Source organism: Bufo gargarizans, chromosome 6, assembly GCF_014858855.1.
Source record: "Bufo gargarizans isolate SCDJY-AF-19 chromosome 6, ASM1485885v1, whole genome shotgun sequence".
In the NCBI taxonomy this organism is placed as follows: domain Eukaryota; kingdom Metazoa; phylum Chordata; class Amphibia; order Anura; family Bufonidae; genus Bufo; species Bufo gargarizans.
Genome location: NC_058085.1, coordinates 63,838,765 through 63,858,033, shown reverse-complemented (window position 1 = coordinate 63,858,033; position 19,269 = coordinate 63,838,765). Strand labels below are relative to the sequence as shown.

General features: G+C 44.4%; 1 protein-coding gene across 2 annotated transcripts in view; it reads left to right on the top strand.

The window, feature by feature from the left end:
* The window catches only part of SLC16A5 (solute carrier family 16 member 5), a 33,147-nt gene that overhangs the window by 2,129 nt on the left and 11,749 nt on the right, over nt 1-19,269 (top strand). Inside the window, exons 2-3 of one of the 2 annotated variants that reach the window (XM_044297809.1) lie at nt 7,641-7,908; nt 12,025-12,248. In XM_044297809.1, the coding sequence (XP_044153744.1) occupies nt 12,062-12,248 (187 nt within the window). In that variant the 5' untranslated portion in view covers nt 7,641-7,908; nt 12,025-12,061. The remainder of the gene's footprint in view (nt 1-7,640; nt 7,909-12,024; nt 12,249-19,269) is intronic. The other variant, XM_044297810.1, reaches the window with a different exon arrangement.

Below are 19,269 nucleotides of genomic sequence, written 5' to 3'. Positions count from 1 at the left end.
ATTCCAGAGGAGCATGTGTGGCCTATAAGTCTCCTCACACTGATTAAGGTGCTCTCTACCTAAGGAGAGTTAGTTGCCCCCCTGACTCAGTGTAATGTATGATGATCTAATTGAGTTCCTTTCCTCTCTGGCCTCAGTGATGGTCTGGCTGAGAGTTAGGGCTCATGCACACGACCGTATGCCCTCTGAGACATTCGGTCCATGAGCAGGCCATATATCCGGAATCGGCATACATCGTGCGCACAGGAGCGCACAGCATCATAGGTTACTATGATGCGGTGCGCATCAGGCCTGCCCCCGGGACTATTGTCCTGCATTTATAAGATCATATGAGTGTGGGACAATAGCCCCGCAGGTGGACCGATACACACAACATCATTGTAACCTATGATTGTGTGCGCCCCCGTGCGCATGATGTAGGCCGCTCCGGGACATATGGCCTGCTCACGGACCGAATGTCTCGGAGGGCATACGGTCGTGTGCATGAGCCCTTAAGCAAGGCAAACACTGAAGAGCCAAGACAGAAAGCAGAATATATGGAGTGACTACACAAAATTATATCCAGACCACCATCCACTTGTTTTTTTTTTTGGTGAAAAATTCCATGTAATATTCACATATAGGTTGTTAAAATGTAAGTAAAAAATATAATGGTAGTCTCCCTTTAATGGAAGGTATTTAGCAGGTTAAGTTGATGCTTCTATGTTACATCCTTAAAAGCATTTTCCATCTTCGGGGGCTTTTCAGGCAGACCTACACCCAGAGGAACGCATTCTTACTTGCTCCCCGCAGCTGGGTTCCATCCAGCTCTTTTGCTTCTCTGCCACAGCTGCAGCACTTCGATCCCAACGTGTCAACATCCGTTTTGACAGTTGCTGCAGCCAATCACTGACCTCAGGGGTGACACTTCCCTCCCCTTTGCATCATGCAACCTATTGGTGTGATGCAAGTGGGACGCATCACCGCTTCAGCCAGTGATTAGTCCCTGCGTGTCAAAATCCAGCTTGACAGCCGCTGCAGCCAGAGTGCTGCAGTTGCGAAGCAGGCTGAACCCAGCGTTGGCGGGCAGGTAAGTATGCTTCCCTCTGCAGGTCTGGCCATGGGGAGGGTGGGGAATTGCCTGAAAGGCCCACAAAGTTGGAAAACTCCTTTAACAAAAAGATTGCACCAGACTTTTTCTTCTAATTCAAAGATATTAAAATATCTTTCTTGAGATGTATGTACAGGTGAAACTCGAAAAATTTGAATATCGTGTAAAAGTCCTTTTATTTCAGTAATGCAAATTAAAAGGAATTGAATTAATGCAGCTTAAAATTAGAATTTTGTGAAAAGGTTCAATATTCTAGGATCAAAGTGTCACCCTCTAGTCAGCTAATTACTCCATACCCCCTGAGCAAAGGGGACCTGAGATTGTGACTTTGGGGTTTCATAAGCTGTAAGCCATAATCATCCAAACTATAACAAATAAAGGCTTGAAATCTCTCGCTTTGCATGTAATGAGTCTCATAGGTTAGTTTCACCTTTTAAGTTGCATTACTGAAATAAATAAACTTTGCACGATATTCTAATTTTTCTAGTTTCACCTGTATATATCCATCCGTCTATGGGGCATGACCCCTGAATGGGCATACACTGTAGAAGAGGCTTTTTACAATACACACACATGCTGCATGGATAGAAGTATGGGTACACCTTTTTTAATTAGTGTGTTTGGCGATTTTACCCACACCCATGATACATACAACCATGTAATCTCTATAGACAAACATTAGTAATAAGAATAGGTTGTGTTTGACACTAAATGACTTTCCAACCGAGATGAAGCTATAGGAGGAGCAGAGTTAGCAGGCGCACCAAGGCCCTGGTACCTCAGGGGCCCAAACACCATGGTAAATGGAGTCTCTAAGCTCATAGTCACCTAATAAATTACCAGAAGACTGTAGCTACATAAACAGCTTGTATGGCACAACAACTTTTTCCATGGTTCCATGCCCAAAAATGCAGTTTGACCCCCTAGTTGGGAGGTCCATAACATTGCAAGAGCACAGGCCCTCTCCTAACCAAGCGCCGTACCTCCCCCTTAGGCCTCATGCACACGACATGCATATCGGTCCGCAAAAAACTGAAGCCACCCGTGTGCCTTCCGCAATTTGCGGAACTGAACGGGCTGCCCATTGTAGACATGCCTATTCTTGTCCGCAAAACGGGGGCCTTGGAACGAAGCAACAGATGCGGACAGCACACGGAGTGCTGTCCGCATCTTTTGAGGCCCCATTGAAGTGAATAGCTCCGCACTCGAGCCGCAAAAACTTCGGCTAGGATGCGGACCCGAAAAACGGTCGTGTGCATGAGGCCTTACTGCTTGACATTTTCCTCTCCTCCTAATGTCATGCCTGACCTCCTCAGTTGGTAACGTGGGGCCTGACTGCCCTTGGGAGGAGAGGGACATGTCAATCAGGAGCAGCAGGACTTTGTTAGAAAAGGTCTGGACTCTTGACTCCCAAATGGGCACTTGTGCTTTATTAGCCTATTGGATCAAACATCTTTTTCTGTGGCAAAGAACCACAGACATCCTCTGAATGGATTGTATGTAAAAACGGTATGGTCTTGGTTGCAACACTCACTTCTGGGTTCCAAGCTATCTCTTTAATTAGCATCAGCATAAAAACTGTTCTGAGGGAGCTTCATGTATTGGGTTTCCATTACAGAGCATTGGAAACGCATTCTTTCTTCATATTCACTATCTCGTAGTGGGCTAGATGAACAAGGGCTCTGACAAACACCAGGAGAACGTTTCCTACATGACTAGTTACAAATGTAAGGTTAGCTGGAGGAGAAATGAAGGTCTGGGTCTGGAGCTAAAGGTAGGGGTTAATGATAAATACCAAACAAGGTCTTATTGTCCAAAATGAGTGCCCCAATTCCCTAATGCCCTGTGTCAAATTCCTTTAAAAATAATTAGGAGGGAAGGAGCCCATCTCACCCATAAATGTACACTTTCCTGGTGACCATTGTTCCAGAGAGCCCTAGTGTTCCTGCATACGTCTCCTTCAGCATGGCTACATGTCAGATCTTGATAAGTGGTTATAATGAGACACAAAATAAGATTTGCTTAATACGGTACAGGCAATGTTGACACAAAATAAGTTTCTCTATTTTCAATGAAAACTAGCCTCAACTGTGTACACCAAAACCTCTTTAATACAGCCACCATAAATCACACATTCAAAAGCGGTCTTCAAAAGGAGTAATCTACTCAAAGACATGTCCACTCCTCTACATACGATATAGGCGAAAAGAAAGTCTGGTCTTGACAAATGGGGTGGTCTTCTTAAAGACATGGTCTTTTGGTAAGGTTTCACTCTATTAATACTGTGGGGTGCCATTTGTTTAATTCTTGTCCAGAATTCATGAAATGCAGGACATAGGATTTTCCAGGCTGCTAAATGTTCCAAGTATTTTTTATGACTTAGATATTGATGGCCTGTCCTCAGGATAGGTCATTAATATCAGGTCGGTGGGGGGGATCCAGAACCCCTACTGATCAGCTGTTTTGGGCAGCTGCCTGCGCTAGAAATCATACTGTGAATGATGAAGTGAAGTTTCTGGCACCGGTGTACTGCAGCTTAGCTGCCATTGACCCTGGCAGGGCCACTACACATGTAACCTTCTGCCTCCGGCTTCGAAGGATGTAACCTTCTGCCTCCAGCTCCAATCACTGTATAATTTCCATGACTGCCCGAAGCATCTGATCGATAGGGGTTCCGGGTGTACGACCCCTAACAATCTGATATTGATGACTTATCCCGAGGATCGGCAATCAAGTACCAGAAAACCTCTTTCGAGACATGCAGCTCACGTAGCACTGAATACTATTTGGTGCTAAAGTGGTTTTCCATGCCACGCAAACTCAATTTGATAAAAGTTGGATTTCATTTACAAGGTTAAAAAAAAATTACAATTTTAAAACTGAAGGTTCTGCTGAGAGAGAGCTGTATTTAACCCATGTTCTATTTGGCCTACGTACTACTTTACAAACCCAAGTCCAATAGTCCCTCCTTTACTGGTTGCCAAGGTCATTTACATCACAGCGCACTGCTATGTGGCAATCCCTAGATTTTGTAAGACCTAGAGCTCTCCTGTTTCTGACTAAACAAGATGTTGTTATTGAACATAGTTCACCTGCAGGACTCTCTTAGTTTGGAGGCCACATGTTAGAACCTGGGGGTGATGTCTGATTCTAAAGACCAAAGAAATATACAAATAGATTTTGGCATGTACCATTATAGTCATGCACTTCTACAAGGTTCGATCAAAGAAGCCAAACTCTAGAACAGTCCTATACAAAGTTTACAATAGTCGTTTCCCACCGTTTCTCCTCATTTTTGATTTAGTTCCACTGTTCATCCAAATGTTCTTATGTCCTTGAAATCTGCTCTCCTATAAGTCTTTTTATAGAAAAGTGGGAACCGAACCTAGTAAAAAGGAGAAGGGAATATTCTTTAAATATTTATTCGGGAATTGTTCCCTTCTTTTTGATACTCAGCTCCATTTCCATTTTTTATGCGTGGCAGAGCAGATCTTCTGAATGAGGTCTGAAGGAAGACAACTAGATGAATACCGTCTTTCTACACACCAGGATCTCATCACAGGCAGACTCTTTAAAATGGGGGCCCCCAAAGTATGTCATACTGCATTTTTAGATGTACGACCATATATGTAATACCGTTTGAGAGTCACTGCTTTCCATCATGGAATGATGACCCCCTCGTAATGATATCCATATTTCCTATTAGGTCATATTTGTAGGGATGTGATTATCGTAATGTTATTGCAGCATTATGTTTGCTCATTCTGCATTGAAACACTATGGGGAAAAAAGGTTAATTTGAAAAATATAAAATCACAGTCCATTCATTGATTTTCTGATCTACCACCTCCAGTGCATCCATACACAGCCCATTGTATTAGCATGTACAGGGGCAGATTGGCCATAGATCCTACAGGGAAATTTCCTGGTGGGCCGATGCCCAGGGGGCTGCCCAAGCCCTCCTCATACCACCAGGAAGGTACATAAAGATCTGATACTTTCAGCATTAGTTAATGTAGGAGCATCAGGTGTTTATGCACCTGGCCAGTGGCCACAGGTGCCCCCCTGAATCCAGTTCCTCTAATTGGAGCAGCAGGGTAGGCAGGAAATTGCCAGGGCCGGGCTAAATGTCCGTCAAATTGAGGCACTTCTTTACTTGCGGAGACAACACCGCACAGGTGAAGTCCTGCTGAGGAGACAAATCTACTGCCTATTTCCACAGTTAAATGATTCGGACACCTGTCCATCTGTATCAGCTAGAAATGTGCTCCTATTTTAGTAGTGTCACTTGTAACTCTATACTGGTCATTTAAGGCTATGAAGGCAACAAGCTTGCTTGTTGGGGGGGTTGGTCAAACTGGCATCACTCATCTTACCCTTGTAAAAAAGAAAAACATACTTGTGTTTCTTTGCATTTGCTCCTGATGAATTCTGTCATTCCCAACGTCTTAAATAGAGCAAACTTCAGGGGTTCTCCTAAGTAGTTTATTCAGAGCATAACATGCAGGTGTCGAAAAAAGGAAGTAAATCCTGTTGAATTTAAAATGGTTGTCCCATGAAAAATATTCAACGGTTTTGAAACCAGCAACTGGAGCTAAATTCTTTTGTAATTGCATGTCAATAAAAATTTAGCATAACCACTGAGTTATCCAATAAAAAGTATCTGTATAGCGCCACCTGTTGTTTGGATTTATTTCTCATTTCTTTGACCTGCTCTCTAAGATGGCCGCACATACTCAGTTCCATCCTTCAACTGCCTCCTGAGCGGTGATAGGGAGAGCATGAACACACCTCCTGAGCGGTGATAGGGAGCGCATGGACACACCTCCTAAGCTGTGATAGGGAGAGCATGGACACACCTCCTGAGCTGTGATAGCGAGAGCATGGACACGCCCTCGTAGCTGCAGCAGAGAAGACACTCCCCTTGAGCTGTCCGCTGGATATAAATCTAGCAGAGCGATGAATGGGGAGATCTCTGGATCCATATGAGGTACAGGGCTGGTTCTAGCTTTGTTAGAAAGAGGTTGTCATGTCCTATATGTCTGATTTTCATTTTTTACACTAGTCATGGGAGAACCCCTTTAATGGGATTTCTGCATTGATTACTAAAAACTATTGACAAACTCAATCTAATTAAAGGGCATCTGTCAGCAGATTTGTACCTATGACACTGACTGACCTGTTACATGTGCACTTGGCAGCTGAAGACATCTGTGTTGGTCCCATGTTCATATGTGCCCGCATTGCTGAGGAAAATGATGTTTTATTATATGCAAATGATCCTCTAGGAGCAATGGGGCGTTGCCTGCAACTGCCGCGCCTTGTGCACTTTGATTGACAGGACCAGGTGTGATGACATTTACACTGCCTGGCAGGTCAAAGTGCAAAGGACATGGCAGTTGCAAAGAAAGCAGAGCCTCTAGGTGTAATGGCAACGCCCCCGTTGCTCCTAGAGGATCATAGGCATATAATAAAACATAATTTTTCTCAGTAATGTGGTCACATATGAACATGGGACCAACACAGATGCCTTCAGCTGCCAAGCGCACATGGAACAGGTCAGTCAGCGTCATAGGTACAAGTCTGCTGACAGATGCCCATTAATAACCCGTAGATCACTTTTAGCAGAAATCACCTCCACCAAATGTTTCCTGTAGCTTCGAATAAGATTTGCGCAAGGTTGAGGAGGAATTGTGGACCATTCCTCCCTCCAAATATGTTTCAGTTCATCAACATTTCTGGGATGCTTTGCGTCCACAGCCTTCTTGAGGTCATGACACAGCATCTCTATAGGATAAGGGTCAGGACTATGACTTGTTCCATCCAAAACACAAATCTTTTCAGTCATTCTTTCTTCGATCTACTTTTATGTTATGTTATATGGGCAGTGTCGGACTGGGGTACCTAGGAACCACCAGTAAAATAGGGACCACCAGTAAAATTTATTTTGGGGGCCCACCATACGGATACATTTAAATATAATAAATAATCTAACATTTTTTTTTATATGAACATAAGCTGTTGAGGTGCTGTACATTGAATATATGTATGTAGTGTACTAAATCTAATGTGTTATGTGCCACTTGTGCAGGGGGTGGGAGACTAGGGGCCCACCTTGCTCAGGGGCCCACCGGGGGATTCCCCTGTACCCCTGCGAGCCTGTATATGGGTCATTGTCTTGTTGCACCACCCAACGTCTCTTTAGCGTGTTGCTATAGCCGCTGCCCTTACATGTTTTCATACACCTTAGAATTGATCCCTCAATGATCTCATGATGCCCATGCCCCAAAGTAGCCCCAAACCATGCTTCTCCTTCCTTCAAGCCTCACAGTTGGGTTTGATGTTGGCGCGTGCACTTACTTTTACTGTATATCAGTAAAATCTACATCTGAGAATCTGAACTGATTCGTAAACCTTCTACTGAGAAAAAAAACATATAAAGTGCATGGAAATTTTTTTGGCCTAGTTACATGGACTTGTACAACCCTTGTGTGCGCAAATAACAGGTATAACTGCAGCACATAAAATAAATGACTGTTTCTCCTTCCAGTTGATTGCAGTGTGTGAGAGGTGATGCCCTGCCCTATAACCCACATAACCTATGATATGGGTGAGCTGTGCAGATGCTGTGTCACCGTTACCTGACGCCAGGTGTCCATGGGATTCAGGTGAAAGGGGGAGGAAACGTTGGGCCAGGCACCGCAGGTGTGTCCTGCTGAGGGAGGAGAACAGCCATGACAAATTACACCGGTAACACAGAAGAAGAAAGCTTCAGACCTAGCTGCATAGCTACAGGTGACCTGGGGATGACACAACAGGTACTGCTACGAAAGCCTCTCGAATGAGGGAGTGTTGTGTGTGTTGTGTGCAATGCGGAGCTTTAAACGACAGAGAGCGAGGGCGAAGAAGGGACAGAGAACGAGAGGGATCCAGCAGGAAAGACTGTGTGAATTTCTAAGTGATCACAATGTGTTCTTCAGATAACTGTTCTATACACCGTAGCCAGGAAGAACTTGCAAGAATGTGAATTAGTCATGTTCTTCAGCTTTTGTGTGAAGGATAAACTGTAGGTGGAAGCAAATCTAAAGTTTATGCAAGTTCCTGTTTCTGACGCATTTTTTAGATTTTTTTTAAGGTGGGTGGATATGGGTATGTCTGGGTATGAATGGTTTATTAGTGTGTGTGTGTGTGTATAGTTATGTTTATACAATGGTCAGCTCTTGAACTTGATGTGTCGGAAGCAGGAAAAATGGGCAAGCGTAAAGATCTGAGTGACTTTGACATGGGCCAAATTGTGATTGCTATACAGCTGGGTCACAGCATCTCCAAAACTGCAGGTCTTGCGCAGTGTTCCCAGTAAGGAAGGACAACCAGTCAACCATTAACATTGTCATTGGCTTCCAAGGCTCCTTGATATGCATGGGTTAGCTAGCTCATCTGGTCTGGTCCCACAGAAGATCTACTGTAACACAAATTGCTGGACAGGTGTCCACACTGGACATCACGGCTTGCTGTGTATCGGACTGTGTAGCTGCAGACTGCCCATGCTGACTCCTGTCCACTGCTGACAGTCCCTACAGTGGGCATGTGATCACCTGAACTTGGACCATGGAGAAATGGAAGAAGGTGGCCCCATTTGATGAATCACTTTTTCTTTTATGTCACGTGGACAGCTGGGTGCATGTGCGTCACTTACCTAGAGAGGTGATGGGACCAGGCTGCACTACACCAGCAGGCAGTGAGGCTTTGGGCAACGTTCTAATGAGAAACCTTGTGTCCTGCCATTCATGCGGATGCAACACGTTCTACCTACCTAAACACTGCACAGATAAGAAATCGCCCCTTCATTGGTGGTATTCCCTAATGGTGATGGCATCTTTCAGCGGGATAATGCTCCGGCCACGCTGCAAATATTGTCCAGGAATGGTTTGAGGAACTAAATTCCAAGATCTCAATCCTATTGAGAATTTGTGACATGTGCAGCTAAAATAAAATTGATCCATGGAGGCTACATTTGCTACCTATAGGATCTGCTAGTAACATCTAAGTTCAGAAACCCTAGGACATCCTTGTGGCATCCTTAGCTTGATGGGTCAGTGCTGTTTTGGTGGAACAAGGGGCCCTACACAATAAGGCAATATTATGCAAGTGGTTTTAATGTATATACAGTATACACACACATATATATATATATATATATATATATATATATATATATACATATACTCTGTAAAGCAACTTGTTCTAACTTTAGAAATACACCATAGGAATTATTCAGATAGTAATTGTGTAGGCTTCTTCCCATAGAGCTGTATGTGGTTGCATAGGCTGTATGTGTAAGGTTGTGTTGAATGTCTATACAAAATCAATAACTTATGATGCTTAGTCTGCTATACTGTTTTGCAGGCTAGGAGGGGGGGCACCTAGCCTTTCTGCTGCCTGAGGCGAAAACTGAAATGGCACGCCAACCCCCCAATGCCAATTTCGTAACCTAACCCCTTCCCTCCAGCCCTACTGTTAAAGACATACTTCGAAAAACATTACATACGGAGCTACAAAACATACAGGGTAATACACTGCCACCAGGCTCGGACTGGCCCACAGGGGTACAGGTGAATCCCCCGGTGTGCCCCTGAGCAAGGTGGGCCCCTAGTCTCCCACCCCCTGCACAAGTGGCACATAACACAGTAGACTTACTGCACTACATACATACAGTATATTCAATGTACAGAACCTCAACCAGAAACTCCCAAGTTTATTATTCTAGACACGATCAGAGCTGAGATGACTTCTAGGTATAGAGGAAAGCTGCCAGTGTCCTCCTCTCCCCAGGACCTACCTTCTCAAAGTCACTGCAGGGACCCCCATATTCAATCATCTGGTAGCATCTTGCTGCTGTGTGAGCCGGTAATATTTGAATGTATCCATACGGTGGGCCCCCAAAATAAATTTTACTGGTGGACCCTAGGCCCCCCCAGTCCAACACTGACTGACACATACTGTGCTTCCCAATACTATAGTGCAGAAACAGATAATCCCCCCTCCGCTGCCCCTCTCTTGCCCCTACCTGGTGCAATAACCTCACCTCGCCTCATTGATGGTGGACCCCTGTGGGCAAGAGTAATATTTTGCATTGTATAGCAAAGTGCAATTATCATTTTTGTTTAATCATCTAAAATTAAAGGGGTTGTCCAAGATAAGACAAATGTGACGGCTTTCTTACTTAAAAATGCAGCACACCTTTCAATAGGATGAGTCTGGTGCTGCAGCTGAGCCCCATTGAAGTAAAGTGAACCGAGTTGTAATATCATGTACAACCTGTGGAGGGGGGGGGGGGTGTTGTTTTTGGTTTTTAGAAGAGGGCAGCCATGTTTTTCCTCATCTCAAAGCGTTCTGTACTCAATCACAATGATACACAATGCACATTATGATACCCATATGATCACCTACTACGCTGTGACTCTCTGCGTTCCTAGACTCTTCTATAGGCACCAGGTGCACAGATTCTCAGCACTGCACTCACAGTCCCAGGACTACACTGAAGTACCATATTACTGTATTGTTTTGTGCTGATTGATCTAAACGCATTAGTGCCTAGCCATTATTAGGAGAAAGAGAAGTGCGCCATGATCATGTATCACATCCAATGGACACTTCATAGAGATTACCCACAGTGTCCTATAGAGGCAGACTGGGAACGTAATGTGGTCCTGGAAAAAACCCTAAGGGCTCATGCACACGAGCGTATTTTCTTTCTGTGTCTGTTCTGGTTTTTTTGCAGACCGTAGGAGGAATCATTAATTTCAACAGGTCCGCAAAAAAAATGAAGTTACTCCGTGTACATTCCGTTTCCGTATTTCCATTCCGCAAAAAAATAAAACATGTCCAATTATTGTCCGCATTATGGACAAGGATAGAACTGTTCTATTAGGGGCCAGCTGTTCCGTTCCGCAAAATACGGAATGCACGCGGATGTCATCCGTTTTCTTTTGCGGATCCGTTTTTTGCGGACCACAAAACACGTACGGTCGTGTGCATGAGCCCTTAAAGTGGCTCCATGTTGTAGACGGGTCCAAATTGACAGAAGTCAAGTAGTCAGGGACAACAGAAGTGTCGGGGGCAGCAATACTGTAGCGCAGCACATAATACCGCCCCAGCAGAACCAAATACCACAGGGCAGTACAAAATACCGCCTCCCCTGCTGTAGTATTCAACTGTGTTACCAGCCTGAGGAAAGCGATATAGTTAAATCCTTGACGGCACCTGTGGATGCCGGCCAGGTGCATAAGTACCTGATACTCCTAGCATGAATTAATGCTGAGAGCATCAGATCATCGTGTACCTGAGGAGGGCTCCGGCGGCCCCATAGGCATCGATCCACCGGGAACTTTCTCTGTAGGGTCTTTGGCCAGTCTGCCCCTGACTGTTCTATATGGTCTGCAACTCAGGCTTTCCACTGTCCCTGAGAAATGGGGTCCTGTCTTAGGACATGGGCTGAGGTTTGAAAGCATAGACACGAACCTGTGAAAATCTGCTTCACTGGGATTTAGCGATGCTCAGATTTCCGATTACAGGGTCATAGAAAAAGAATCTAAAAAAAATTATATTACAGAATTTCAGCCTGGCTAAGCTCATTTTCACGTATCTGCCCTAGATGTCTTGCTATCCACATTCCTCACGCACATGTAGACACAACTTGATGATGCTGGTCAGTCTGGAGGCCTCCTCCTGTGATGGTCTGACGTACATTAGCCGTCACTCTACAGCTCTTTGTACAGAGAGGCTCAGTGGACACACGTTGAGGAGACGACGCGCAACATCTGACGACAATCAGCATCCCATGTTACTAAATGTGTGTTTGTGAAAATAGGAAGCGAGTGGTTTCACAACAGGTATATACTGAATATTTACATGTAACTCATCTCATTGTGCAGATTACAACCTAAGGAGCCGCCTGTCAGGAGAGACAGAATGGAGACCCCCGACGGGCCTTGGGCATGGGGTGTGCTGGTTGCGGCATTGCTAACCAATGGATTGACTCTCGGCTTTCCTTCCTGCATTGGAGTTTTTTATAAAGACCTCCAGAACTCCTTCCAGGTCTCCAACTCAGAGATCTCCTGGTTCCCGTCTATTATCACGGCTGTGCTGCACGCCGGAGGTTCGTATCATCTTTGTTATGGTTAGAAAAAAAAGAAAGAAATTTTTCGATATGATGTCTCAGCAAATAGCATTTATCATGTTAATACAAGCCACTTACTAATGTATTGTGATTGTCCATATTGCCTCCTTTGCTGGCTTCATTCATTTTTCCATCACATTATACACTGCTGAAATGAGAGTTCCCCTTTAAATATCACGCTAGGTATGTACACTCCCAGGGTACTCGCTAAACATATCCATAGGGTTCCATTAGCCTGAATGGATAGGGAATTAGTAGTTGATCACTGGGGGACGGGTCCGACTGCTGGAACCACTAGCGATTTTGAAAATGGTGGCACCAGAATTCTCTGTGAGAGTGGAGTGGCAGGGGTGCATGTGTGACCACCGCCCCATTTATTTTTATGGGACTGGCAGAGATATTGCACTGTACTGTGAAGAGTTATAAAAAACTGTTTTTATGTTTTAGTTCCAAGATCTCTGGTGTCAGTAAATGGAAAATCTTTTTTACATTCAGAAACTGAATACCTAGGCTTCAGCGAATCGGGCTTCAGATCATAGATCCGAAGTCGATTCGTTCACAAACTTTGTTGTTAATGCCGTTTCCTTACAGCATTAAAATGTATTGGCTCCATGTAGCGTCTCGTCCGAAGTCGCAAGAGTCTTTGGTGAATTACTACTATATTTCTATCTGCCAACTTTGGTATTGGCTGGTACCTCGGTACCAAAGCCCAGTTCGTATTCCTATTTTAAAATGTAAATTCACTGAAGTCTTTGGGCAATAGGAAGTTATACTTTTTAAGGCTACATTTACATGACCGTATGAATGAGTCCACATCCGTCCCGCAATTTTGCAGACCCATTCATTTCAATGGGGCCGCAAAAGGTGCAGACAGCACACCGCGTGCTGTCCGCATCCGTACTTCCGTTCCACTGCCCCGCAAAAAACAGAGCATGTCCTATTCTTGTCTGCCATCGCGGACAAGAATAGGCATTTTCTATGGTAGCGGCGGAATGCACAGGGGCCGGAATCCATGTTTTGCGGATCCGCAAAACACCACGGTCGTGCGAATGTAGCCTACTGCTGTGCAGAAACAGCATTAGCAACAAAGTTTTTGATCGAATCAACTTCGGATCTATGATCCAAAGCTCGATGCACTGAAGCCTAGCTACTACCCAACTGAGCCATGTGGGCAGGACTAGGTCACATAGTCTTCCAGCCTTTGAGTGGAACAAAAAATGTTTCCATTCACAGACTGCAAGAAGAGATCTTGAAAATAGTAAGCAACTGCAACACAATGGGGAAAAAAAAGTCTGTGACAGTATAGTGATAGATACCAGTTTTACATAAGCAATCTACAAACCGTATGAATATATTACAGTAAAATCTAGTGACTTAACAGCTGTGGTTTTCTCTGATGGGACTCATTTACTTTTCCCGACTTTTCAATCTGGACCAGACCGCCATGACAACTTCTTCCAGCCATGACTTGTATCTGCAGAGTTTACTGCCCAGACAATATTTGGATCCTTGTCAAACAGCAGGTGGCGCTATACAGATCTATTTTATTGAATACCTCAGTGAATTACATGCAATTACAAAAAATTTCAGATCCGGGTGCTGTGTGAAATATTTTTCATGGCACCACCACTTTAATGTACCTGCTGTGTTCGACAGTGTCCCTGAGATACTGTACTTCATGTTTAATAGTGCCATAAGCATAGTTGCCCCAAAAAGTGCCGACAGTACTCCTGAAAACAAAAGTGCCAAATAGATAAGCCCAACAAAATAATAGTGCCTATATTATTGCCCAGATGGTAATGACTACTCATATATAGTTAAATACACAGAAAAGGTGTGACTCTTTTTGTAAAACGTCATCAGACCTGGCCCTTTCCTTGCAGAAAAAGTAGAGTCTCTAGGTGCAACGGCAACACCCCCATTGCTCCTCGAAGGCTCATTTGCATATATTAAAACTTAATTTTCTTCTTTCTGTGAAGACAGCGACTCATTACATAAAAAAAAGGAAGCCACTTTGCAAAAAAATTAAACTTGCCCTACTATTTTTTTGTCTACAGCTCCTGTGCAGACCTCTAGGTCTCCATGGTAACAGACCACAAACAAATATTCAGTGGTTTTATCCAGTAATTATATTTACTTCCGTCCATTACTTTTAGCTAATGTACTAAAGTGGACGTCACTACACCGGCAAGAAGCTGTAGACACAAACCGGTTAGTGAGGTTTAATCAGGATTATAGGCAGAGTAGTGTCGTTTTCTATTTTAGATGCATTGAAGCCATACACAATCGCAGGAAAGGTGGAAAGAGCTTTTCAATTATGTAAGAGGCCAGGGCAGGATTTTTATTTTTTCTTAGTAAAAAATGCCCTTTAAAAAGCAGATTTAGATCAGCGGCAATCTCCACATAACCTTACATGACTGATAGCTGACAGAACAAGCCAGAAGAAAATTCAATATTAGGTGAAACTTAAACCAAGATTATTTCCCTGTGTAATCAGCTCTGAGTGATAACAAGGATCAGCTTAGAAATAGGTGGAATACTGACCAGCAAAATGTTGGACAAAGTGAGATTTAGTAAATAGTATAAAACTATCATATTGTCATGTTGATATAAGAAATAACATCATAAACAAAGCATACAATCAACACGATGTGAATTATCACTCAGTTGTGAGTGTATATATGATTGTTAAGGCTACTTTCACACTTGCGTTCGGAGCGGATCTGTCTGGTGTCTGCACAGACGGATCCGCTCCTACAATGCAGAAGTTGGGATCCGTTCAGAACAGATCCGGCTGCATTATATTTCAGAAAAAATACTAAGTCTGAAAGTTGCTCAGACGGCTCCGTCCAGACTTTACATTGAAAGTCAATGGGGGACGGATCCGTTTGAAATTGCACCATTGTGTCAACTCCAAACGGATCCGTCCTCATTGACTTACATTGTAAGTCTGGACGGATCCGTTTGCCTCCGCACGGCCAGGCGGACACCCGAACGCTGCCATCTGCGTTCAGGTGTCCGTCTGCTGAGCGGAGCGGAGGACAAACGGTGCCAGACTGATGCATTCTGAGCGGATCCGCATCCCCTCAGAATGCATTAGGGCTGTACGGATGCGTTCGGGGGCCGCTTGTGAGAGCCTTCAAACGGAACTCACAAGCGGAACCCCGAACGCAAGTGTGAAAGTAGCCTAAAAACATAAAATATAGATAGAAGATGGAGAGATACTGTAGATAGTGTCACGAACCAGCAGGTGTGAACCCACTGTGCCACGTGTCCTACCTCCTCTAAGAGCGTTGTCTAAGTGAACCCCTGGATCTTCACAGTACCCCTGATGGTGGGGATAGACTTTCCCAAAGGGAACACCAGGTCGCTACCTCTTGAGGAGGATAGGCACACAAGGCAGCTGGTCCAGGCGGACCAGGAGGTACCTGAGAAAGGTACTAGAGGTGCAGGACCGAAAGATGAGACAGAGGCGTAGTCAGACAGGCAAAAGGTCAGGGCAGGTGGCACAGGTACAGGTCAGGCAATCCGGCTCGGCAACAGGAGAGTCAAACAGGCAGGGATCTAACAGGTAGCAGAGTCCAGGAATACAAATACAAGTCAGGAACACTAGCGGAAACCAACAACCTTAGCAGAACACAAGGACCTTGACACTGTTGCATCTCGGAAGGGGGGTGGATGAGCCACTTATATATGCACATGAGGGCTAGGATAGGTCAGCGAGGTCACATGACCTAACCCATAAAGCCCAGGAAGTGACGCACACCGGCCCTTAAGGAAGTGCTGCAGAAAACAAGCAGCAAGCATGCTGTAGCCAGGGCTGAGAGCAAAGTGTGTAGCGAATCCCAGAACAACAGCACCCACACAGACAGAGCCGAGGACTGCAGCGGTGAATGGGAAGCACCGGCCGCAGATCACTGCTAAACACGGCGCCCGGGACCGCGGCAGTAAGCAGGGGAACAGCGGCGCACAGCAGCCCCTGTTACAGATGGATGGCTAGATAGATATAGATATTTAGATATATAGATAGATAATTTTTATGAAATAAAGAGTTGCTAAACTGTTTAAAAAAAACATGCACCTATTTGAAACCCACTCAATTCCACTCATAACTTTTTAAAGCTTTGGACATGTTGTCAGTGGGGATCCAGGCGCTCAGACCCCTAATTATTACTAGCGAGCGGCGTGACCCTTTATTCCTGGTTGTCTCAGCTTTCCTCCAAAGGCGATGTTTGCGGTCTATGAGTAGCAGTCTTGGGTTCTTGCAGGAGGTGGGCTTGAGGTCTTTGAGGAGATGCCCTGCTGGACACTTTGGGGGTTATTTACTAGCAGAAATACATCTATATGAGGCGTATTTTGTGTCGCAGATTGCGGCTCAGACATTCGTTGTGCTGCAACTTGTCCCCACTCACGCCAGGTCTAAAAAAGTAGGCATGGCGTGAGCGGGGACGGGCTGGAAGGCCCGTCTCATTCATAATTTTCTTCATCTGTTTTAGGTGTAGAAACTGGTCTAAATCTACGCTAGCAAGGGAGCTGGCGTAGATTTAGAAGCGGCAGTGGTTCCTCTACAGTTATGAAGAGGCCGGTGCCTCTACATAACTCCCGCAGAACCAAAGTCAGCGCAGGGGCTTATTAAGACTGGCGGCTAAAACGCCGGTTTTAATAAATGTCCCCCTTTGTGCCTTATTCGCATTTTCTAAGGGCTGAGAAACCTGGAAAAAGATATGGTATGGTTTGAATGATATTTGAGAGAACTACGGTGTGTTGGTATGGGTTACAAATTGTAGAAATAGGTGACAGATTCTCTTTAAAGGGGCCGTGTCACAAAGCATATTCTACATTTTTCAAACAGCACCTGCATCTGAATACTTTTGTAATCGCATGTAATTAAAAATGTAGCATAGCCAGTGAGCTATCCGATTAAAATGTATCTGTTATAGCGCCACCTGCAGTTTGTTTTTTTTCCTTATTCTTTGTCCGTCTCATTGAGTTGGTCGCACGTGCTCAGTTTAAATCTTCTTCTGCCACCACCAGCCATTCTGTTTTCTGTTAGAAGCTGTGGCGGTTACAGGGAGAGCTGCAGCAGAAAGGACATGCCCCCTGAGCTGCCAGGCTGAAGATAATCTAGCAGAGCAATTGGAGCAATGAATGGGGAGATCTCTGGGTCCATGTGAGGTGCAGGGCTGGTTCTAGCTTTGTTAGAAAGGTATTGTCATGTACTAAATGATGTAAGATTTTTATTTTATTTTTATCAGCTCATAGCTAGCTTGGATTTCAGTCACAATTTACACCAGAAAACTGGCATAAATGATGATAACTGTGGTGAGAGCCGCATAGAAAGGCAAACTGCAACTAAATTAATTAGTCACGGTTTGTGATTATTATAGTTTTTTTTACTCCAGTTTTTTCGCCATGGGGGGGGGGCATAATAAATGATCCCCATATTGTTTCACACTATGTTAAAATACTCCCTTAGGGTTCATGCACATGAACATATTTATTTTCCACATCTAATTTACATTTTCTGTGGGTCGGATGTGGACCCATTCACTTCACTTTGAGGGTCGGATGCTGTCTGCAAAAATATAGAACATGTCCTATTCTTGGCCGTATTACGGACAAGGATAGGACAGTTCTATTATGGCCTGGATGTTCCATTCCGCAAAATGCGGAACTGGGAAAGGTCATATGCAGGAGCTCTTAATGCATTCTTTATTGAGACTGGCCTATAAATTTCCCCCCATCGAGGAAAGCTGGGTGAAGCCAATTATAAAAACAGAGCACAATGTCAGCTGCGTGCTTCAACCTCTTCGTTCAAGTGCTTGGTGAGGGACCCCCATTGATTACAACTTCTCATATTTGAAAAAAAAAGTTTTTGGGCAAAAATAATAGTTACACTTTAAGGCACCATATATCCATTTTATGGTCCGCAAACCACAGATCTGCAAAATACGGACACCTGCTGCGTGCCTGGGGCAATTTTCTCTATTCCTTCACTAGAACTAGCTATTCTTGTCCGCATAATGGACAAAAATAGGACATGTTCTATATTTTGCCGAATGGCCAGACGGATGAGGACAGCACACGGAAGACGTCTGTGTGCTGTCCGTTTTCTTTGTGGTACCAAAGCAATGAATGGATCTGTGCGCGATCCGCAAATAATGGGTGCATGAAACGTTAAGCGGTTTTCCAGGAGTACCATGTTGAAGATCTACCCTCAGGATAGGTCATCAATATCTGCCCAGTGGGTCTCATCACCATCGATCAGCTGTTTGATGAGGCTGTGGCGCTCCGCTAAGCACTGCGGCCTACTCACAGTATACCTAGCACAGCGCCCTACATTGTATAGTGGCTGTCCTTGGTATTTCAGCTGAGTCCTATTAACTTGCAAGTCACTTGTGGTCGCAGCCTCTTCATATAGCTGATAGGCTGAGATATCGGGAGTCGGACCCCCACTGATCAGATGTTGATGGTAAAACCCCTTTAAGGGCTCATGCACATGATCATATGTACTTTGCTGTCCGCAAAAATGGATCTGCAAAAAATACGGATGACGTCCGCGTGCATTCCGTATTTTGCGAAACGGAAACACCTGGCCCCTAATAGAATAGTCCTATCCTTGTCCGTAATGCGGACAATAATGAGACATATTAAAAAAATTGTGGAACGGACATCCGGAAACAGAATGCACATGGAGTAACTCCCGTTTTTTTTTGCAGACCCATTGAAATAAATGGTTCCGCATATGGTCTGCAAAAAAAACCAAACGGAACAGACACGGAAAGAAAATAAGTTTGTGTGCATGAGCCCTAACTCAACTTACATGCTTATGAAAGAAGACCGAGGCCTGGGCCCACAGGTATAGAGGGTACACAATGCCACACAGATAGAGACAACGGTTCTTTCCCAGCAGTCGAGTTTACTGAACAATGTAGTGAACAAGAAGCTGAGAATATATAAAACAGATTGGAACACAGAGAATAAACCAACAGTAAATGTA